The sequence below is a fragment of the Ptychodera flava genome, chromosome 5 (assembly GCF_041260155.1).
Source record: "Ptychodera flava strain L36383 chromosome 5, AS_Pfla_20210202, whole genome shotgun sequence".
Lineage (NCBI taxonomy): Eukaryota > Metazoa > Hemichordata > Enteropneusta > Ptychoderidae > Ptychodera > Ptychodera flava.
Window position 1 is genome coordinate 38417432 of NC_091932.1, and position 17945 is coordinate 38435376.

General features: G+C 37.3%; 1 protein-coding gene across 1 annotated transcript; it reads left to right on the forward strand.

Moving 5' to 3' along the window:
- The first annotated feature begins 2923 nt into the window (after positions 1-2923).
- LOC139132612 (15-hydroxyprostaglandin dehydrogenase [NAD(+)]-like) lies at positions 2924-15347 on the forward strand. The gene is made up of 7 exons (XM_070698891.1): positions 2924-3093; positions 7025-7151; positions 7395-7501; positions 9312-9408; positions 9665-9741; positions 11058-11203; positions 11991-15347. The coding sequence occupies exons 1-7, from the start codon at positions 2980-2982 to the stop codon at positions 12136-12138; spliced, it is 816 nt and encodes a 271-aa protein (XP_070554992.1). The 5' UTR covers positions 2924-2979; the 3' UTR covers positions 12139-15347.
- The last annotated feature ends 2598 nt before the right edge of the window (positions 15348-17945 follow it).

Consider the following 17945-nt stretch of genomic DNA (forward strand, 5'->3'; position numbering starts at 1 on the left):
TTTTGATCATGACGTGTATTCAAATTTGTAATTCAAGGGAACACTCAGTTAATATGAGAGGGCGGGCCGAGGGAATTGAGAAGGCAAATTATTTAACAACCTGGGGGAGGGTCACATTGTACATTTTACATTTTCCAATTTTATGACATATACAAATTTACATTGTATTGTTTCCAGGATTTAAACTCTTTTCACCATATTCCTAAAAAATTGTAAAAACATAGCTGTCCCACCTACGTATCTTGTAGGGTCATATACAAATGTGTACATTATCAATGGTGCATGGTGTGTGTAGAATATTGCAAATCTATCCAACTATCTGTACACCTACCTACCTATCTATCAAGGTAGCCGAATCGATATATATATATATATATATATATATATATATATATATATATATAATATATATATATATATATATATAAATATATATATATATATATAAACTAATGAGAACAATCACACAACTACATCTGAGTGTCACTGCAAATTTTTGGGGCTTGAGAAAATGACCCATGTAGGACTTGGCCCAACGTCGTCCCGAATTCAGTTCGGATGCTCGACCAACTGAGCTAACGGATCAGTTCAAGTTGGTTAGACGTGCGCCGTCCTGTTGGCCTTTTTTCTTCCCTCTTTCGTTCAAGAGGAATGAAACCTTAAAAACAGATGTCATTACTTTGTACTTGGAGTATTTTGTGTAGTTGTTGATAGATAGATAGATAGATAGATAGATAGATAGATAGATAGATAGATAGATAGATAGATAGATAGATAGATAGATAGATAGATAGAAGGGTTGCTGGAGAAATGATTTACAATCTCATCTCTACAACATTGTTTCGTGAGCCGCTTGACTCACTCGTCACTGGTGTGAATATATATCTACATGGAGGACACATCGCTGATTACGCAGATGGCGGAATGTTAGTTGACATTGACAGTTGTCGCAGAACAATGTATTGCTACTGTTATGAATATTCATTTCCAAGGAGAGGAGTGATCTACGTAGCGGGATGTATTTGGACGTTATTATAGAAATAACGGGCGACGCGCTGACCATTAACGTTTATTTATGGGCAAGGGCGAGAGGAAAGCCAAAAATTAACAGCCCGTTAATTTTTGGCTTTCCTCGAGCAGCCTTATTGCGCACTTTATTTGGTCTAGCGAATAATGACAAGGGAATGTTTTTACCAGGACAAGTCGTGGCATGGGATTATGTTGTACCATTATGGAACTTTGATGAATTGATAAAAAGCACAATTTACTCAAATGTTACAAACATAAACAGACTAATTGAAATACGTGTTACGAATAAATCACACGTGCTTTAAAGCGCTAATTCAAGCACTAAGGGACACGTGCCAAATTTCACGATTCACGTTGTACAGTGTAAGCTTGAAACAGATGCATTTCACTCCAATTCACTTTATCGGTTCATCTACACTGATAAATCGCCATTAAGGCTTACAGGGGACCTTCTGTATACATTGAGTGGTGACCTGCGATATGAGTGTTTACAAATTCTACATGTAGGGACTTAGGTTGTTACGCTAAGGCACTGGAAAGAAATTAAAGGGAGGGAGGGAGGGCCGGTGTTATAACGCTGCGAGTACAACAGTGACCCTTCAAAAGTGTTTGCAAGAAAACAGTGACCATTTCCGATTTCCATGTGCAACAAACAGTGACTCTCCCCCTGCGTGTCACAGTCAACATTAATAATATTTTATTTTATATATAATTAATGAGCTCAACTATACTACACCAGTGACGTCTTGCCATGACCTTTGTTTTGGCCGTTGATTAGCCAATCAGTAGTGGAATAAATTACATCATATGGTAGAATCGTTCTGCAGGCCGCATTTCACTGCGCTTGGTCTCAAAACACGGCCGATTTCTTCAAGATGATGCGAGTAACACGTTCATCGGCGTGATTTTCGAGGAGATGGTTAAATTTGTGATCCAACTAGGTATATGGGAGTGTAGTTCTGAATGTTTTGTGTGAGCGCACGGCCAGTTGAAAACCCGGATCGCGTGTTTTTTGAGTGATTGTGTTGCACACCTTGTGAGTATTTAGGTTATAGTGGCGGGCATATCGACTACGGGATCAATAGATCGATCCGAAAATCGATCTACTTAGCAGACAACCCAGCTAAGGAGCGCCTGTGATTCCAGATCACACGTGGATACAGATCCGCACAAACGATGGTCAATTTCCTTTCTATCAACCCTACAGATCACTACTTTCACAACGTACTTGTTTCACAGTCTTGCTGCAATCGTTGGGTCTCTCCTCTCAATTTGTAACAGTGCACCCTCGGTGTACTCTTTTCCAGTGAACTGTTCTCACACAGAAAGTTCTGGATCTAACACACTTGACGTGTAACAGAGTCTCGCCATCCAGACACAGCTTTTTCAAAGTTCTCAACTTTTGAAGAGGACGGCAAATGTTAAGTTGTTACCCGATTCTCTGAAAACTATCGCCGGCAAAGGCCATAACACTTCAACTGTACATGCACGAGAGGTAGAATCTCTGGTCCACCGATTTAGGTGACTTTGGTATCACTTTCGATGTCTACGCACTTCGGTGCCGACTATGTACTTCGCCATTGAAACCCAACTCTCTAACACAAAGAAAAGGACCCTTAGCTTACTGATAATTAACAGCGTGGCAAAAGGCACAAACTCTCTCTTATCATGACTAAGAAAAACTCAATCTGTTACTATGGCCCACTAGTCCAAGCACTCTGCAAGGAATCTATTTGAAAGCACATACTATAATATTAATACGCAGTAGTTACGGCATCATGTCAATTTTGTCTCGTGTATCAGCTTACACGGAATATCCATGACAGTCTCATGGGGGCGCCAAACTGACATATTCCAAGTAACTAAATCTTGAAACGGCTACAGATGTAATCAGATTCATTAAACCCAGTGACCCTAAAAACTGAATAGGTCACACTAACAGCTTGTAAGATGGCGACGAAGATGGACAACATCGACATATCTGGTAAAGTAGCCCTAGTCACAGGCGGTGCCAATGGTATTGGTAAAGCTATAGTGGAATTACTTCTACGCAAAGAAGCGAAGGTGAGATATTTCTTTCTGGATTGAGTCGAGCGTGTCCAATCAGGATTAAACAAGTAAGAACATTTCACGACACAGTTCCATGCGGAGAGTTCACTTTCATGAATCCTAGTGTTAACGTGTTAAATGTCAACATAGCCTCTGTGCGTGTAGTGCCTTTATGAATCATGGAATCAGATTGTGAACAATTTTTGCTTAACTTTGGTCTGAATCGATGCTGATCTGGTGTCTATACAGGGAATGCATGTCTAATGAATATATTATGCGCTCAAAATTGATAGACTTTAACTTTTGCTCATACTTTCCGTAAGCAAACTTTAAACAATTCACTTTGGAAATCAAGAATAAAAATCTAAGGTCACCGTGCAAAATTTGATACTAGAGAAACAAATTACCAAACATTTACCGACAATTGCAATGCAAAATAGCCGCCATACCCATTAACTCTGTGAGTAAAAATTGAATTTTTACAAAACAAAAGAAGGTGAAAATTTTAGTTACTTCATGAGCTTCAAAATGAGCGCAATAGAAACAGATTGAGAGTCCGAATATTTGCCCAGAGGTGCACTGTACTTAGACATGCTGCATATTGTGACAGTCGAACTATTATTTTTTAAGTAAAAGAAATGCGTCGACCCGTCACGTTAACCTAATCGCAATTTGCACAATTCAATTGCTACCGAGTGACTAAAATCTCCTTTCGAACAAGCGAGTGTAGAACCTGGAAGGCACAATGAGTAATTTTCTGATCACTGGCAAGAGGGGACTTGATGACTCAGACTCGTCTGGGGTCAGGCTTTCCTGTTTCCCTCTTGAACTCCACGATATTCTAGTGGTCAAGGTGTTATGTCAATGTAATTATTTGTGGTGGTTAGTCCAAACTTAAATCACAAACTACCCTTGGTTTTGTTGGCTTGTAGTCGACACGTTCAGCCGTTTAATGATGTAAGGCGTAATATTTTAGACGAGTCGAGTAAACAGACCTTCAGGGTCACCCTTTTGCGAAGGTTATCATAACGGGTCGGCGCATTTCTTTCACTTAAAAATAGTTCGACTGTCACAATGTGCGGCATGTCTAAGTAGAATGCGCCACGGGACAAATATTCGGACTGAGCTATTTATTAATTTGACACTCCTCAATGCTTCTCAGTACAATTAGATACTTATCAGATCAACATCTGCAGCAAGTTTCATCAAATTCAATGTCGCAATTTTGGAGTAATATCACTAATTACAAAGTTCATTAAATGTGCAAAATAACCCTTAATTAACTCCACACAACTAAATGCTTTACACCACAATTAGATATCTGTCGGATCAGTATCTGCAGCATATTTCATCACATTTGGTGCAGTTATTTCCGAGCTATGTGACTAATTACAAAACTTCATACATATGCAAATGAGTTATTTGTTAACTTGACACTGCCAAATGCTTCTCAGTACAATTAGATATTTATCAGATCAATATCTGTACCAGATTTCACTGACTTGGGTGCCGTTATTTCAGAGTTATATACCTAATTACATGTGTGAACACGTGAGCTAAAATTCAGAAGGGGAGAGCCATTTCATTTCTTAGGGAGGAAATAGCAGCATTTATACACCAATGTGACAGCCTTTTTAGCTCATGTGTTCACACGCAGGCTAATGTCATAGCGATGTCTGTCTGTCTGGTCGTGTGTGTGTGTGAGTGTGCGTGTGTGTCTGTGTCTGTCTGTCTGTCTGTCTGTCTGTCTGTATGTCTGTCTGTCTGTCTGATAACTCAATAACTCCTGAACAGATACACGTCAGATTTGGTAGACAGGTTGCGTATGCTACATGAAGAACTGATTAGAATTTTGTTAGTGTGGCTTGTATATTAATGAAGTTATGCAATATCATCTTTCCCGTAGGATGGTTTCCCTATGGAGACGGCAATGACATAGTAGACATATATCAAGATATACTGCACAAAATTTCATGAAACTTTTCACAGATGACAATCTCAGAACAGTATGATGATACTGTGAGTGTCATGTCAATTATCTTCTCATTTGCATATTTAATGAATTTTTGTTATTAGTGCCATAACTCCGAAATTCCTGCACTAAATTTCATGATACACACAACAAATATTGATCTGATATATATTTAATTATACTTAGAATCATTGGGCAGTGTCAAGTTAATAAATAGCTCATTTGCATGTTTTTGAAGTTTTATAATTAGTCATATAACTCCGATATAACTGCACCAAATTTGATAAATTCTGCTGCAGATACTGATCTGACTGATATCTAAAGCTGTGCTGTAAAGCACTTAGTAGTGTCAAGTTAATCAAGGGTTTATTTGCATATTTAATGAACTTTGTAATTAGGTATATAACTCTGAAATTACGGCACAAAACTCAATGAAATCTGGTACAGATATTGATCTGATAAATATCTAATCGCACTGAGAAGCATTTGGCAGTGTCAAGTTAACAAATAGCTCATTTGCATATTGTATGAAGTTTTTTAATTAGTCATATAACTCTGAAATAACTGCACCAAATGTGATGAAATCTGGTGCAGATACTGATCCGACAGATATCTAATTGTAGCGTAAAGCATTTAGTTGCGTGGAGTTAATTAAGGGTTCATTAGCATATTTAATTAACTTTGTAATTAGTGATATTACTCTAAAATTACAGCATTACATTTGATGGAACTTGGTACAGGTATTGATCTGATAAATATTCAATTGTACTGAGAAGCATTGAGCAGTGTCAAGTTAATATTAGCTCATTTACATATTAAATAAAGTTTTGTAATTAGTGATTTAACTCTGTGCGAAAGTTGATGAAACCTGCTACATATAATAATATAACAGATATCTGATTGTCGATTATATTGGTATGAATTATTCATAAACCATCTCATGTATGCTGACGATATTTGTTTGTCAAGTCCCTTTGTCAAAGGGACACATAAGCTGGTAAATATATATAATAATTATGGTGATATGTACAACATGTTCTTTTGATGTTAAATGTACGATATGTAAGACTTATTGTCATCAATTGTATGGGACACACCTCTGGTTCAACCATAATGCCAGTGTCCCGAGAAGTTGAGGGTCGCCTACAACAATGTTGCTCGGATATTTCTAGGATTTGACAAACGGAGTAGTGCCAGTGAAATGTTTTGTTACCAAAAATTGTACAACTTCGATGCACTTCGTAGAAAACAAATGTATGGTTTTATGACACGCTTATCGAGAAGTGAAAATATGATCGTTAGGCTGGTACATGATCGTCTTTATTTCATTTCCGATATTTGTAAATTGTGGATCGATTCCCTGTACCTTTGATTTTGTCATTCTATACCAACACAATATTACACAAAAGAAACATATTTTTGTAATGCTCTAAGAAACGTTTCCTATATGTGATATAAGAATTATATGGACTGACTTAGTCCGAAATAAAGTGAAAAAAATATATCCACTTCAATGACTCAGGCAGCTTTGCCACAGGGAAAACTGATACTTGGAACGATCGAAGAATTTACAACACCTTTTGTCTTTTGTCAATCATTTCACTAAACTGATGAACGAACAACATCGCTAAATACACTTTTGATTGGCAGCTTTGCCACAGGAAAAACTGATACTTGGAACGATCGAAGAATTTACAACACCTTTTGTCTTTTGTCAATCATTTCACTAAACTGATGAACGAACAACATCGCTAAATACACTTTTGATTGGCTGCTTTCCACATAAAACGTCTTTCCTGCACGCCTTTCCAACAAATGACTAAGGAACCGGAGAACGCAAAGGACTTTATTCTGATCATTAGCATACAAGGGGTCAGACTGTTCCGGGGTTATCTCTCTTCATATTTTATTGCCTATAATATTGCCCCTTGCTCAGAATATTTACTAGGACAATTAAAACCCGTCTTTCGCCAGGGAGTTGGCGTCTTGGATATCGACGCGATCAACGGACAAGAGGTCACAGCATCACTTCAGAAGACTTTTGGGGATGAAAGAATCGTTTTTGTGAAGTGTGACGTCACCAGTAACGAACAATTGAAATGTGAGTTCTGAGAGTTAGATTTTATTATCTTTTTTTGTTTGTTTTAATTTAAAGAAGTTTCCATACAGTTCCGACATTATATTTCATTTTGCATTCTTTTTATGTTGCTATTGTGCCATGTGATAAAGTTTACAATAGCTTTATCATTATGAATGTTTTACATGATAAACCTTCATAAATTTTACGTCACGGTTATGCTTTACAAAGTGCTGGAATAAAAGTGTCTTTCTTACCCCTCTACAGCTGCCTTCGAGGAGGTCAAAAACACATTTGGCCGACTTGACATCGTATGCAACAATGCAGGTATCTGCAATGAATACAAACCCGTTGAGACGATTGCTACCGACCTGGTAATTATCAGTCACTTTTTCCAGATTTGTTTTGGCAACAACTAGCATTGCCAGCACCACAGTAAACGAGGAAAAGTTGTCGTTCTCTGTGATAACCCTGTTAATTTTGTGAAGTTTATGAAATGGCAGAATTTTAAACTTTTAACAGTACATTACCCTGTGATATATCTAAGTTGGCATGGCACTTTTATGTAAACATTTTAACCCATAGGCCTAATGCCAACATTGCAAACCCCCTCAGCCAAAGAGCACTTCCTTGTAGAGGGCGTCTTGGCATAAACTTTGATAAACTTTGATAGTTCAGTACTGTTCTCATACTTTTTGTTACGGAACGATCGCAAATGATTAGCGAAGGTGTCTTGATGTTGTTCTTAGCGAGGCCTATGCAAACCTCCCTCTTGACTTCTTTTGAGACTTTGACCTTGTAAATTACACCCCTGGCTTGACAGTCACCTTTTAACGGAACTTGTCCCGGCAATTAAAAACAGCTGGTATATCGTTATGCTGGTTTCCGGCGATTACCCTATTATTATGCCATTTGGTTGTACAGCTAAGTTCTCCATGCAATTGTAACTCTGGTTGCCACTTTATTTGGTCTCTGAAGAACAGGGACCAGTACTTTGGTGTATTATGGTCAATTATTACTGTAGCATCGAGTCACTCTAACATAAACAAGCGATGTAATCTTTGTCTATAGGAAAAGCTACACATAATCAATGCTGAATAATCTACGCTATGAGTTGGTTTTAAAATGTCGCAACGGAAACAAGTATTATTAGTTGCATTGCAACACCACGTAAAACACAGTATAATTGTACGTACGTCCCAATCGTATAAATGAGCGTGAAGACCTAAGGAGAAATATAGATATACTAGTATATATATATATATATATATATATATATATATATATATATATATATATATATATATATGTGTGTGTGTGTGTGTGTGTGTGTGTGTGTATGTGTGTGTTTGTATGTATATATATATATATATATATATATATATATATATATATATATATATAAAGAGACTTCTTAAAATACAAAGTAATGAAATCTATAACTTCAGTTTCATGCATCCTGCAATCCTAAGATAGAAGTGAAAGGATTACTAGCTTGACACTCTTACATATATGATTGGGACTAACCATTCTATTAGTAGGTGGTGGTAAAATTCGCTTATTAATATTTGTTTTGGTAGCGACATTTTGAAACCAGCTCAGTGCGTTTGTTTAACATTGTAGATTTGTCAGCATTGATAATGTGCAGTTTTTCTGATATACAAAGATTATATCGCTTGCTTATGTTAGAGTAGCTCGATGCTTTATCAATGATTGTCCATGATATGTCAAAGACTTGGCCCTTATTTCTTAAGTTCCATAAAAAGTTTGACAGCTCTGTATCGTTTGTGTATATCTCGTTACGGAACGATTTCATGTTGTTAGTGAAGCGCGTCTTGAAGTTGTTATCAGTGAGGCCGATATAAAGCCTCTCTGCGTCGTCCACCACTGGTATATATATATATATATATATATATATATATATATATATATATATATATATATATATATATATATATATATATATTATATATTTATTATATATATTATATATATTATATATTTTATATATATATAATATATATATATATATATATATATATATATATATATATATATATATATCGAAATATACATATGTCCTCGAGGGTAAAACCTGTCATTCACTTGAGTTATACTTCCTAAAATGAATTTGAATAACAAAATTTTGAAAAAATTCATAAACATAAACATTTGACCTTTCAGACTGCGGTGATCATGGGAACATACCTGGCAGTGGAATTAATGGGAACACAAACGGGCGGAAATGGTGGTGTCGTCATAAACACAGGATCTGTTACTAGTAAGAATATTTCGAATAAACGCGTAAATATTTTCATAAACACACCGTCTATTTGCGGTTTGAATATTTGATACAAACACTTCATGTACATATAAATATTTTGAAGTGATATTATAACAGAGTTTAATAGCAGAGACAATAGTGAGTACACGTAAAATGTTTGCTCTCATTGGTTATTATTTATTCTGTCACTTTATCCCCTTTCATAGTCAATTAACGGACGAAAGAGACATTTCCACCTGTTTTGTTCATACAGGTTTCTTCGTTGTTCCATGTGCGCCTGTCTACAATGCTGCAAAACACGGAGTCGTTGGATTCACAAGGGCTGTGGCTGTATGTAACTTTTTAATATGTTTATATCGCATTTACACATCCTTGTATGTCGTTATTTTTAATGTGTTTTTATCACCTCCTATTCCTGAAGATCACGTGATCTTCAGTTAGCGAATGCTTCAAAAAGAGGTGAAATATCTTTAAGGAGATCAACGTTACAGTGCATAGAATAACAAAATTTCTCTTTTAGTAAATACAGATGACACAGAAAGAAGTTCTATAAGTAAACGCACAATGAAAACAAAATAATCCTGACCTGAAGGCATTAAGTTTGTTTTAGGTCGTGAGCGGATAGTGGTAGTATTGTGTATGTCCTCGATTTTTTTCATTCAAAGTGTGTCATGAATTAATATTTTGTATACATTATCATAAACGTCTTCAATTGACTTTGCATAGTGACCCCTGATTTTTATTCGAGAATGGTTGAAATTTGCATTGGGGAATTTTAAGCAAAAGCTTAAGTGTTTCACTTTCAAGGCGCACTGAAAAACTCTTCGATCCTTTTCTCAAACGAAACTTAAAAACAGCGCCGCAGGAACTCCTCAGGGCATTAGCGAAAGTGAACTGTTAGCATCGTCTTGCGCATGCTCCTTATTTTTCAATGGCCTTAGCATTTAGCGACTTTAAGATTTTAGCAAATTTCTTTAATTTACAGTTTTTCATGAGCCACAACGTCCAACAATTTTAGTACTCAGGTTTATAAAGCTAAACGTAAATTATGTCGTATAAACGTTCCCTAAGTTGTGTTAAATAGGGGAAGTACAAGAATACGTATTACATTTTAATTGTCTTTTAAGGTAGTATGCGGCACGAAAGTAAAAGACCTGGACTTTTGCTTGGAGTTTCCTCTGTGAAATTTTCAACCATTCTCTCATCAAATCAAAAATAAAAAGCAGGGGTCAAAGTGCAAATTTTGGTACTAGAGAAACATATTACATGTCCCCAAAATTTACTGATATCTTAAATTCAAAGTGGCCATCTTCTCTGTGTTAACTCATGGGGAAATACTTTTTTCGAAAAACTAAGATTGTGAAAAAATGTCTGACTCAAAGAGCTTTTGAAAGTGAGCCCCCACAAGTGATAGATCAGAAAAGGATTGTAAAAACATTGAGAGTTCGAATAGCTGTCCCCAAAGTGCATTATACCTTAACTCAGAACATGCCCAGAGCAAATCAGATCATCAAGCGATAAATGTGAAATAATAAAGACGTATGAGGAAAACGTCAATGTTACCTGTATACATGGCGGCGGCGTTTTCTTGAATGCAAAACAGCACTGCTTCTTCTTACAAATTTCTTAATATCATCGGTTTACAGAAAGAGCCAAACGTAGAGGAAAATGGCGTACGGGTATCGGCTGTATGTCCAGAGTGGGCTGATACTGCATTTGCTAGAAATATTGAAGATGGTGTCAAGTACAAGACAGAAATAAATCAGATTAAGGCGGCCTCAAAATTAATACCGTAAGTTTTTTTTCGCTGTTGGCAGCGCACATTCTCTGAAACATTCAAATTGTTTATGTATGGAGAGAGCTATCAACGACATAAGGGTTTGACTATTTTGCATTCTGTGGACTTCACAGATTCAAGTGAAAAGATCCTAGGTAGACTTCATTGAACGAAAAACCGTCATTGTGGCAAAAACAAAAGATTTAAGACGCCGATGATGCGAATGAAACAGTGCATCAGGAATTATTTTACTGGCCTGTAGCATTTAAAAAGAGAAACCTATTTTTTCTTCTCTTTTTAGTCGAGAAAAACATAGATCAGTTGTACGAATACGTGTTGCAATTACACTATTGTTTCTTGGACCATCAGAAGTAAATTTGTAAAAGATTAATGAATTATGATAATTGTAGTCGGATACTTAAAATATGGCTAACCTTTTTTTATTAGAATGTTGTTATATACTGATGCTTATAGATGAATATGCTGCTGTAGATAATCATCGTAGTTAAGACCAATATATTTCATGTCTAATGTACACAAACAACGACGATAACTATCAGTACAGAGCGATTGTTGGCAACAATGTAGTGTATTTTGAAGTAAAATTTCCTTTGAGACGATATTGTACATTTCTTTTCAAACACTAAAATTTCGTGTAACGCCTTGAAGGACATGTCTAGCAAACGCAAAGCTTCATTTGTATTTGTCTACTTCTAAACCCTTTGTGCCTCAACATTTATCTTTGTAATCAATTATTTACATATAGTGCAAGTGATGGCATGTGTTGTGTGTAACATTCCAGAACCGCTGTGGTCGCCGAAGCAGTCGTAAAACTAATTGAAGAGGCACAGTATAACGGATGCGCATGCTTGGTGTCTGAGGACGAGTCGATGACGATCGTAGAACAGCCAGACATACACCATGGCAAGAAGCTGAAGTTGTCTTCTTAGTGCCGTCATTTTTTCACACTGGATAGAAAAAACGCGACGGGTTTTTTTAAAAACAATTTTTTCAATGTCTGATTATTGTTCTTGACTTTGTAAAAGTTAATCCGGTGATAATCAGATGGCAGCGTCCACAGATTTGTAACTTACCCTTGGTTTCTTTGGTGCATTGGGCAACCAAACGCATCAGATAATAGATGCAACACAGTGACAAAGATTCTCATAAAGGGCCAATAAATGACAGAGTCAATGAGAAAAATAATTCTTTACAAAACCAGTGCTAAGATAAGATCGGGATACCAAAGGTTTGCAGTATAAATCTTCATTGGCAATATATATCATATAGTCAAACAAATTAACAATAATAACAAGAAACCTGTGATGAGACCAAGACACCTCTATCCCTACCCCGCCCCTGGGGACGGACGTTTAAGCTATCCTCTATGCATTGATACAAAATATAACGGCAAAGGAATAGGCGGTGGCAATGATGATCAAGATCGAGGCTGCCGCTTGAGCTCATTCTCAAAATTAAATTATGGTGAATTTTCTTTCTGTTTCGTACATGCTGTTACTAATCAATGATATTGCATGTCAATGTGTTCCACTACTCATTCAAGTTAATTCTCTCGTTTACGTTTGTTGGCTTCATCTATATAAAATTATGGTGCCATGAATTTTCATGCTGATTTTGTTCTCATCTGTTATCACGGTTTTTTCATTTCATATCTAACTTCATTTTCCATTAACAGTACCTAACCTGTGATCTTCCAAAGTTGACAATAGTTGTCAAATTAATAAAAACAAAAGCACTTTGAGTCTTTCGTCTTGTGGTGGCGTGTGTCAAAATTTCAATGATTATTTTGGTAACGAGCATCTGAAACGAAAGGAATTTCTTCCCCGAAGAAAATCAGTTTAGTTCACATGTGGTTATCGGTTCCGACCCTTTTGGCAGTGTTAGCCATTAATTACTACTGCAGCATCCATGTCGCCGATCAAAATAACTGATACTTTCCAGCGATGTAAGAGCATTTTCTGATATTTTCTGTATGGACGCAAACATACTAATAGCTCCCAGACTTGTAGTACGTGCGTTGGTCACGAAAGCGTCCGTACCTAAGGAAGAGTCACTGACAAGATATGTTCTGTTCATAATTTGTAACTGGAATTTATGTCGAAGAGGCAAAACATGAATCGTAGCCAGCGTTTCAAATCTCGACTTGTATGGAAGTCATTCTGACGTCGTGAATTAATGTGATTGTCTTAAAGTCTGACAAGTTTCAATAAAATATAATCTACGGCAAGCTTATGTAATTGAAGCATAGAACTGTGGAATTCGAGACGGTTCCATGATATTGGTGTGTTTTCACATGTCATGATAAGGGGCTCTAAGCTACAAGCGACCGTATACAGTTATTACTTTGCCTTGGATATATATTGTCAAGCAACTGACCCCTCAAGGCTACGAAAATTGGGATAAAAAACGATAGAACGATTGCCATGTTTGATTGAAATTTGATGGATTTAATTCTCTCGTTTTTGGTTGATACCGTGTGAATGGTGCTAACTGTTCCATTTATACTTGATAGACTACACCCGAAGTCGGTGTCTTCCGGAAGTAACATCCAAGTTCACCATTGCATAATTCGTCTTTTCAGCGGAGAGCCACAATGCGTTCGTCGACAATGACACGCCAATTAGACGTCAATGGCCGCTCTCGGCTGTCATGCCAAACACCCTTCCATCCATCGCCACTAAAACTAAACAAACGACTCCTTTTAATCGAAAAGCTTTAAGGATGTAATCGGATTCATTAAACGATGAAAGACGCTCAAAATCTTCAAATGACGATTTCAATTTACTCGGAAATCGGCTTTATTGCGATATTCGGGCTCATTATCGCATCAATGGTTTCAGAAAAGAGGCACCGAGAATGAACGTTCTTTCATGGCATTAGATCATTCAAATTATTTATACCCGCTGGGTTTTTTCCCCTCCCTCCATATTGATTTTAGCGAAATGGCCCGTCGGATGAAGCTATCAACGCCAAAATATCTTTTATTGCACAAATATCGCTGAGCGAAGGATCATCGCACGTCTTCACGCCCCCTGGCTTTTCCCATTTCTTTGTGTGTTTTTGTATGAGAAAACTTGACGAGCTCGTGTGCGCTAGGAGTTTGTTTGAAGAGAAGAAACCGATCAGTCTTCCTTGCCATGATCAGCTTATTCCGTTCGTAATCGGCTTTTTCCGCACATGAGTAAAGAATCAGGTCTCAGATTTAAGACACTCACAAAACCCTCTCTCGTGTTTGTATATTCGTTCTAGCTGACTGACCGTAGAGAACGCCCTACAGGGTCATTGATCATGAGGGCCTAGCCTTCTACCTTGGCTGACCAAGAGTTAAAACTTTTCGATCAAAGCTGAAACAGAAGGAAAAGAAGAAAAATATAGGAAGAACACGATTGGAACTAATTTGAGATAATTTGATCTTTATATTTTTCAAAATTTTCAAAAGTGTTAGGTGCCCTATAGCTGAATGTTGCAATATTTTAAATTACTCATAAAAACAAATGTACAACGTAAAAAGAAAAGCAGATGAGCTTACATTTGCAGACAAAGTGCTCTAGGGGGTCTAATTTTGTCAAATGAAGGTGATGAACGCCATTTCTTGCACATGCTGACATTTTGAGCTTGTTGTTTGATTATGACTTTGGTGGTGGTGTGGAGTATACACCGCTGCCATCAACTGAACGCCTGCATCATCGGCGTCAACTAGGTAAATGTAGCGATGGTACTCACAGCTGCAAAAACAGAGTGAACACTCAATGACTGAAGGCACTTTACTCATTCAAATTTCTTCTGTTTTTTTCCTTAGGGTAATTTTTGATGAGAGCGATACATTTCACTTAATAGATACATATCATGTTGTGACAGCCGAGACGCGTCCACAACACAACACAGAGGTAGTAATGATATCTAGTGTTACGTAACACGGGCGAGTACTACCCCGTCGATGCTCTTACAGAGGCAGCGTATGTTTCCTGACTCCCAATGAATCCTGGTGTCATCCCACCACCACAACTTTATGCGAAGTAATTGTGCAACTTATCAAGGATGGAGACTGTGTATTTTTCCTCCCATCGAGTAGTTCTCAGATATTATTTTCTGAAAATGATTTTTTCTCGAATTAAACCAGAGACTTATAATTAATCTTGAAACTCAATGTTACTGTGTCATGAATTCAGAGGATTTTTTTGTCTGTTACATCGTTTATAAATGCATAATTCAAAGTGAAACCCCTCTCATACCTTAAACATTTTATTTTCGAAGCCCGCCATCGTACCATAATGGATAGAGACTTAGGTTAATTTAGAGAAAAAACGTTACACGATTAAATGTTTTTTGTATTTTGACAATCAACTTTTGTGCAATCAAACTTGTTGAAGTAAAATTCAGAGGATTTTGTCTGTTACATCATTTCAACGATCTCTACGTTGGCGCCAGGAATACCTCACAAGCGCTCATGAAAAAAAAAACTTTTTGTACACATACAAACGAAGGTCCTGTTTTGCTGTAGCTACTACATCTGAGAAATGAATACATCACTCTACATGTTTCTGGGGGCTCTTGGACATCATGGTCGAAGTATCATAAATCCGGTCTTTAAATTTTACCGCAAATGTTAAATGTCGATGAGGTTCGAATGAGTGACATCGAAGTGGAAGCATCTAGCCATCGAGACTGCGTTGTCATTAGCAGGGTTAAGAGAAATAGAAACGCATTAATTAAACACATAGTTAGCCATTTTTACAGACAGTTGTTGTTTTCATTCATTCATTGATACACGTGCCTTTATTTTTCTAAACCAGGTGTCCCTCGTGGAAGAAGACGGGCGTGAAGTTCGTTGTTGAACGACACGAGTGGACTGGAAGCCCGGTGGGTCTCAAATCTGCCTCTTATGGCGAACGAAGCGTAAGTCATCCTTTGAGGGGACGATCAATAGGATAATTCTGTGCAATAAACAAAAAGCGATGAACTGCGTAAGTCGCAGTTTTAAAGAGAGACAGTACATACGAAGAAGCAACCTGCCGCAAGCGTCATTAATGTCTTCAACAGAAACCACTTAAGATTCTTTTGTGGCGTCATAAGGAGCTACCGTCCACTCTCACTTCTCGATTTTCCCAGTTAGAGTACGGTATCTTGTCACAAATGTATTCTTAGTTACTTTGAACCATGCATTTGCTCCGTCCTGGGGTCTAAGAAACAGAGGTACGCTTTTCTGAACAGTCTAGATTCTATGCTGTAAGATGCTTTAGTGCGGTCCACGTCTACACTAATAGAGTAATATTCCTAAATGGCTGTATATATCTTTCTTTTTGAACGTACGTGCGACATGCGAATGTAACCACAGGAGTTTTGTGCTACCACAGAACTTTTTTATGATCTTCTAGAAACTTTTGTCGGCTACTAGTCAAGCGTAGGAGCCAAAACACCCTCGACGAACAATACAGATGCACGCGCTGTCTAAATCCGTGAAAAGGAACGTGGACAAAACGAAATACAAGGACTCAGTGAAGCAGATCAGATCAAAGATCAGTGCATTGGACAGACAGCTGAATGCTAATTCTTAGAAGGGCATTTCTTTCGCACCCTTTTGAACAATCAATGGTATTATGCAACATTAAATTGGCTTATATCCAAACTCATTGCATAATCAACAACTCTCTCTCTCTCTCTCTCTCTCTCTCTCTCTCTCTCTCTCTCTCTCTCTCTCTCTCTCTCTCTCTCTCTCTCTCTCTCCCATCTACTGATGTTTTTTATGTGAGTTTGATCTCTTGGGACCCAATTTATTTAATGAACACAAACTACAAACATTTCTATCTTCGTGAAGAAGGCGAAGTTTGTTCAGAGTTACACAATGCAATTCTCGTGCAATAATTCAATTGAGAGGATAGCTGAATGTTTCGTTGTTGATGTTTCATGTTTGTGATAGCTTCTCTAAGACGGCATTGAGATTCCAGTGTTGGATGTCAAAATTGATAATTGTATGCATTCGTGATCACAGTGTATGGAAGACTCGGTTTGTATTTTCAGTGGTTGCAATATTCCATTTTCATTTGAAAATTCTTAACATTATGCCTCTGTCTTATGCCTCTCTCACGCTCTTCATTAATTTCTTTGATGACAGACGTTAGAAATGAAAGCTTCATCATTTTCATGGTTGACGTCTTACCGTTATTTGCATTCAAAAAGGCGAAGAAAGGTGACGCTGCAAGCGTATTCGGATAAAGATCACTAACTTCGGGTTGTGACTTCTCAAGTCTAAAGCGCACCTGTGTCCCATACGTCACGCCTCTCACGGATGAGTTACTGGTGAAGTAACTCTTCATTGTTTTCGACGTGTTCGGTCTTACTAATGAGACGAAGGATAGGGCTGCCGTTAACCCGTGTTTTATCAGGCTGTTTTCATATGGCTCACGTTTCTTGTTTTGTTTGTGGTGACTGATGATGAAATCATGGACGCAGGGTTTGAATGAAAGCTTCCATCTGCTTCAGCATCTTGCTACACAATAAAAGTAGAAAGAAGACATTTGTCGGAGCGAACGCCGAAATTTTCCAACAAAAATAGTATTCAATTTTTTCAGAACTTTCTTGAATTCCTTTAGCTCTCTCAGATCTACCTAGAGCTCACAGTCAGATTGACTACAGCTCGGAAATGCGAGTATTTTTGGAAAGGACAATGAAGACAAAGGGCGAGAAATCGCTTAAATTGAATTTAGCCATCATTCAAGATTCACTAATTAACACCGTT

Coding starts and splice junctions, on each gene's coding strand:
- LOC139132612 (XM_070698891.1), top strand. CDS start 2,980: ATGGCGACGAAGATGGACAACATCGACATATCTGGTAAAGTAGCCCTA. Junction 3,094..7,024: donor TTCTACGCAAAGAAGCGAAG/GTGAGATATTTC, acceptor GTCTTTCGCCAG/GGAGTTGGCGTCTTGGATAT. Junction 9,742..11,057: donor GATTCACAAGGGCTGTGGCT/GTATGTAACTTT, acceptor ATCGGTTTACAG/AAAGAGCCAAACGTAGAGGA.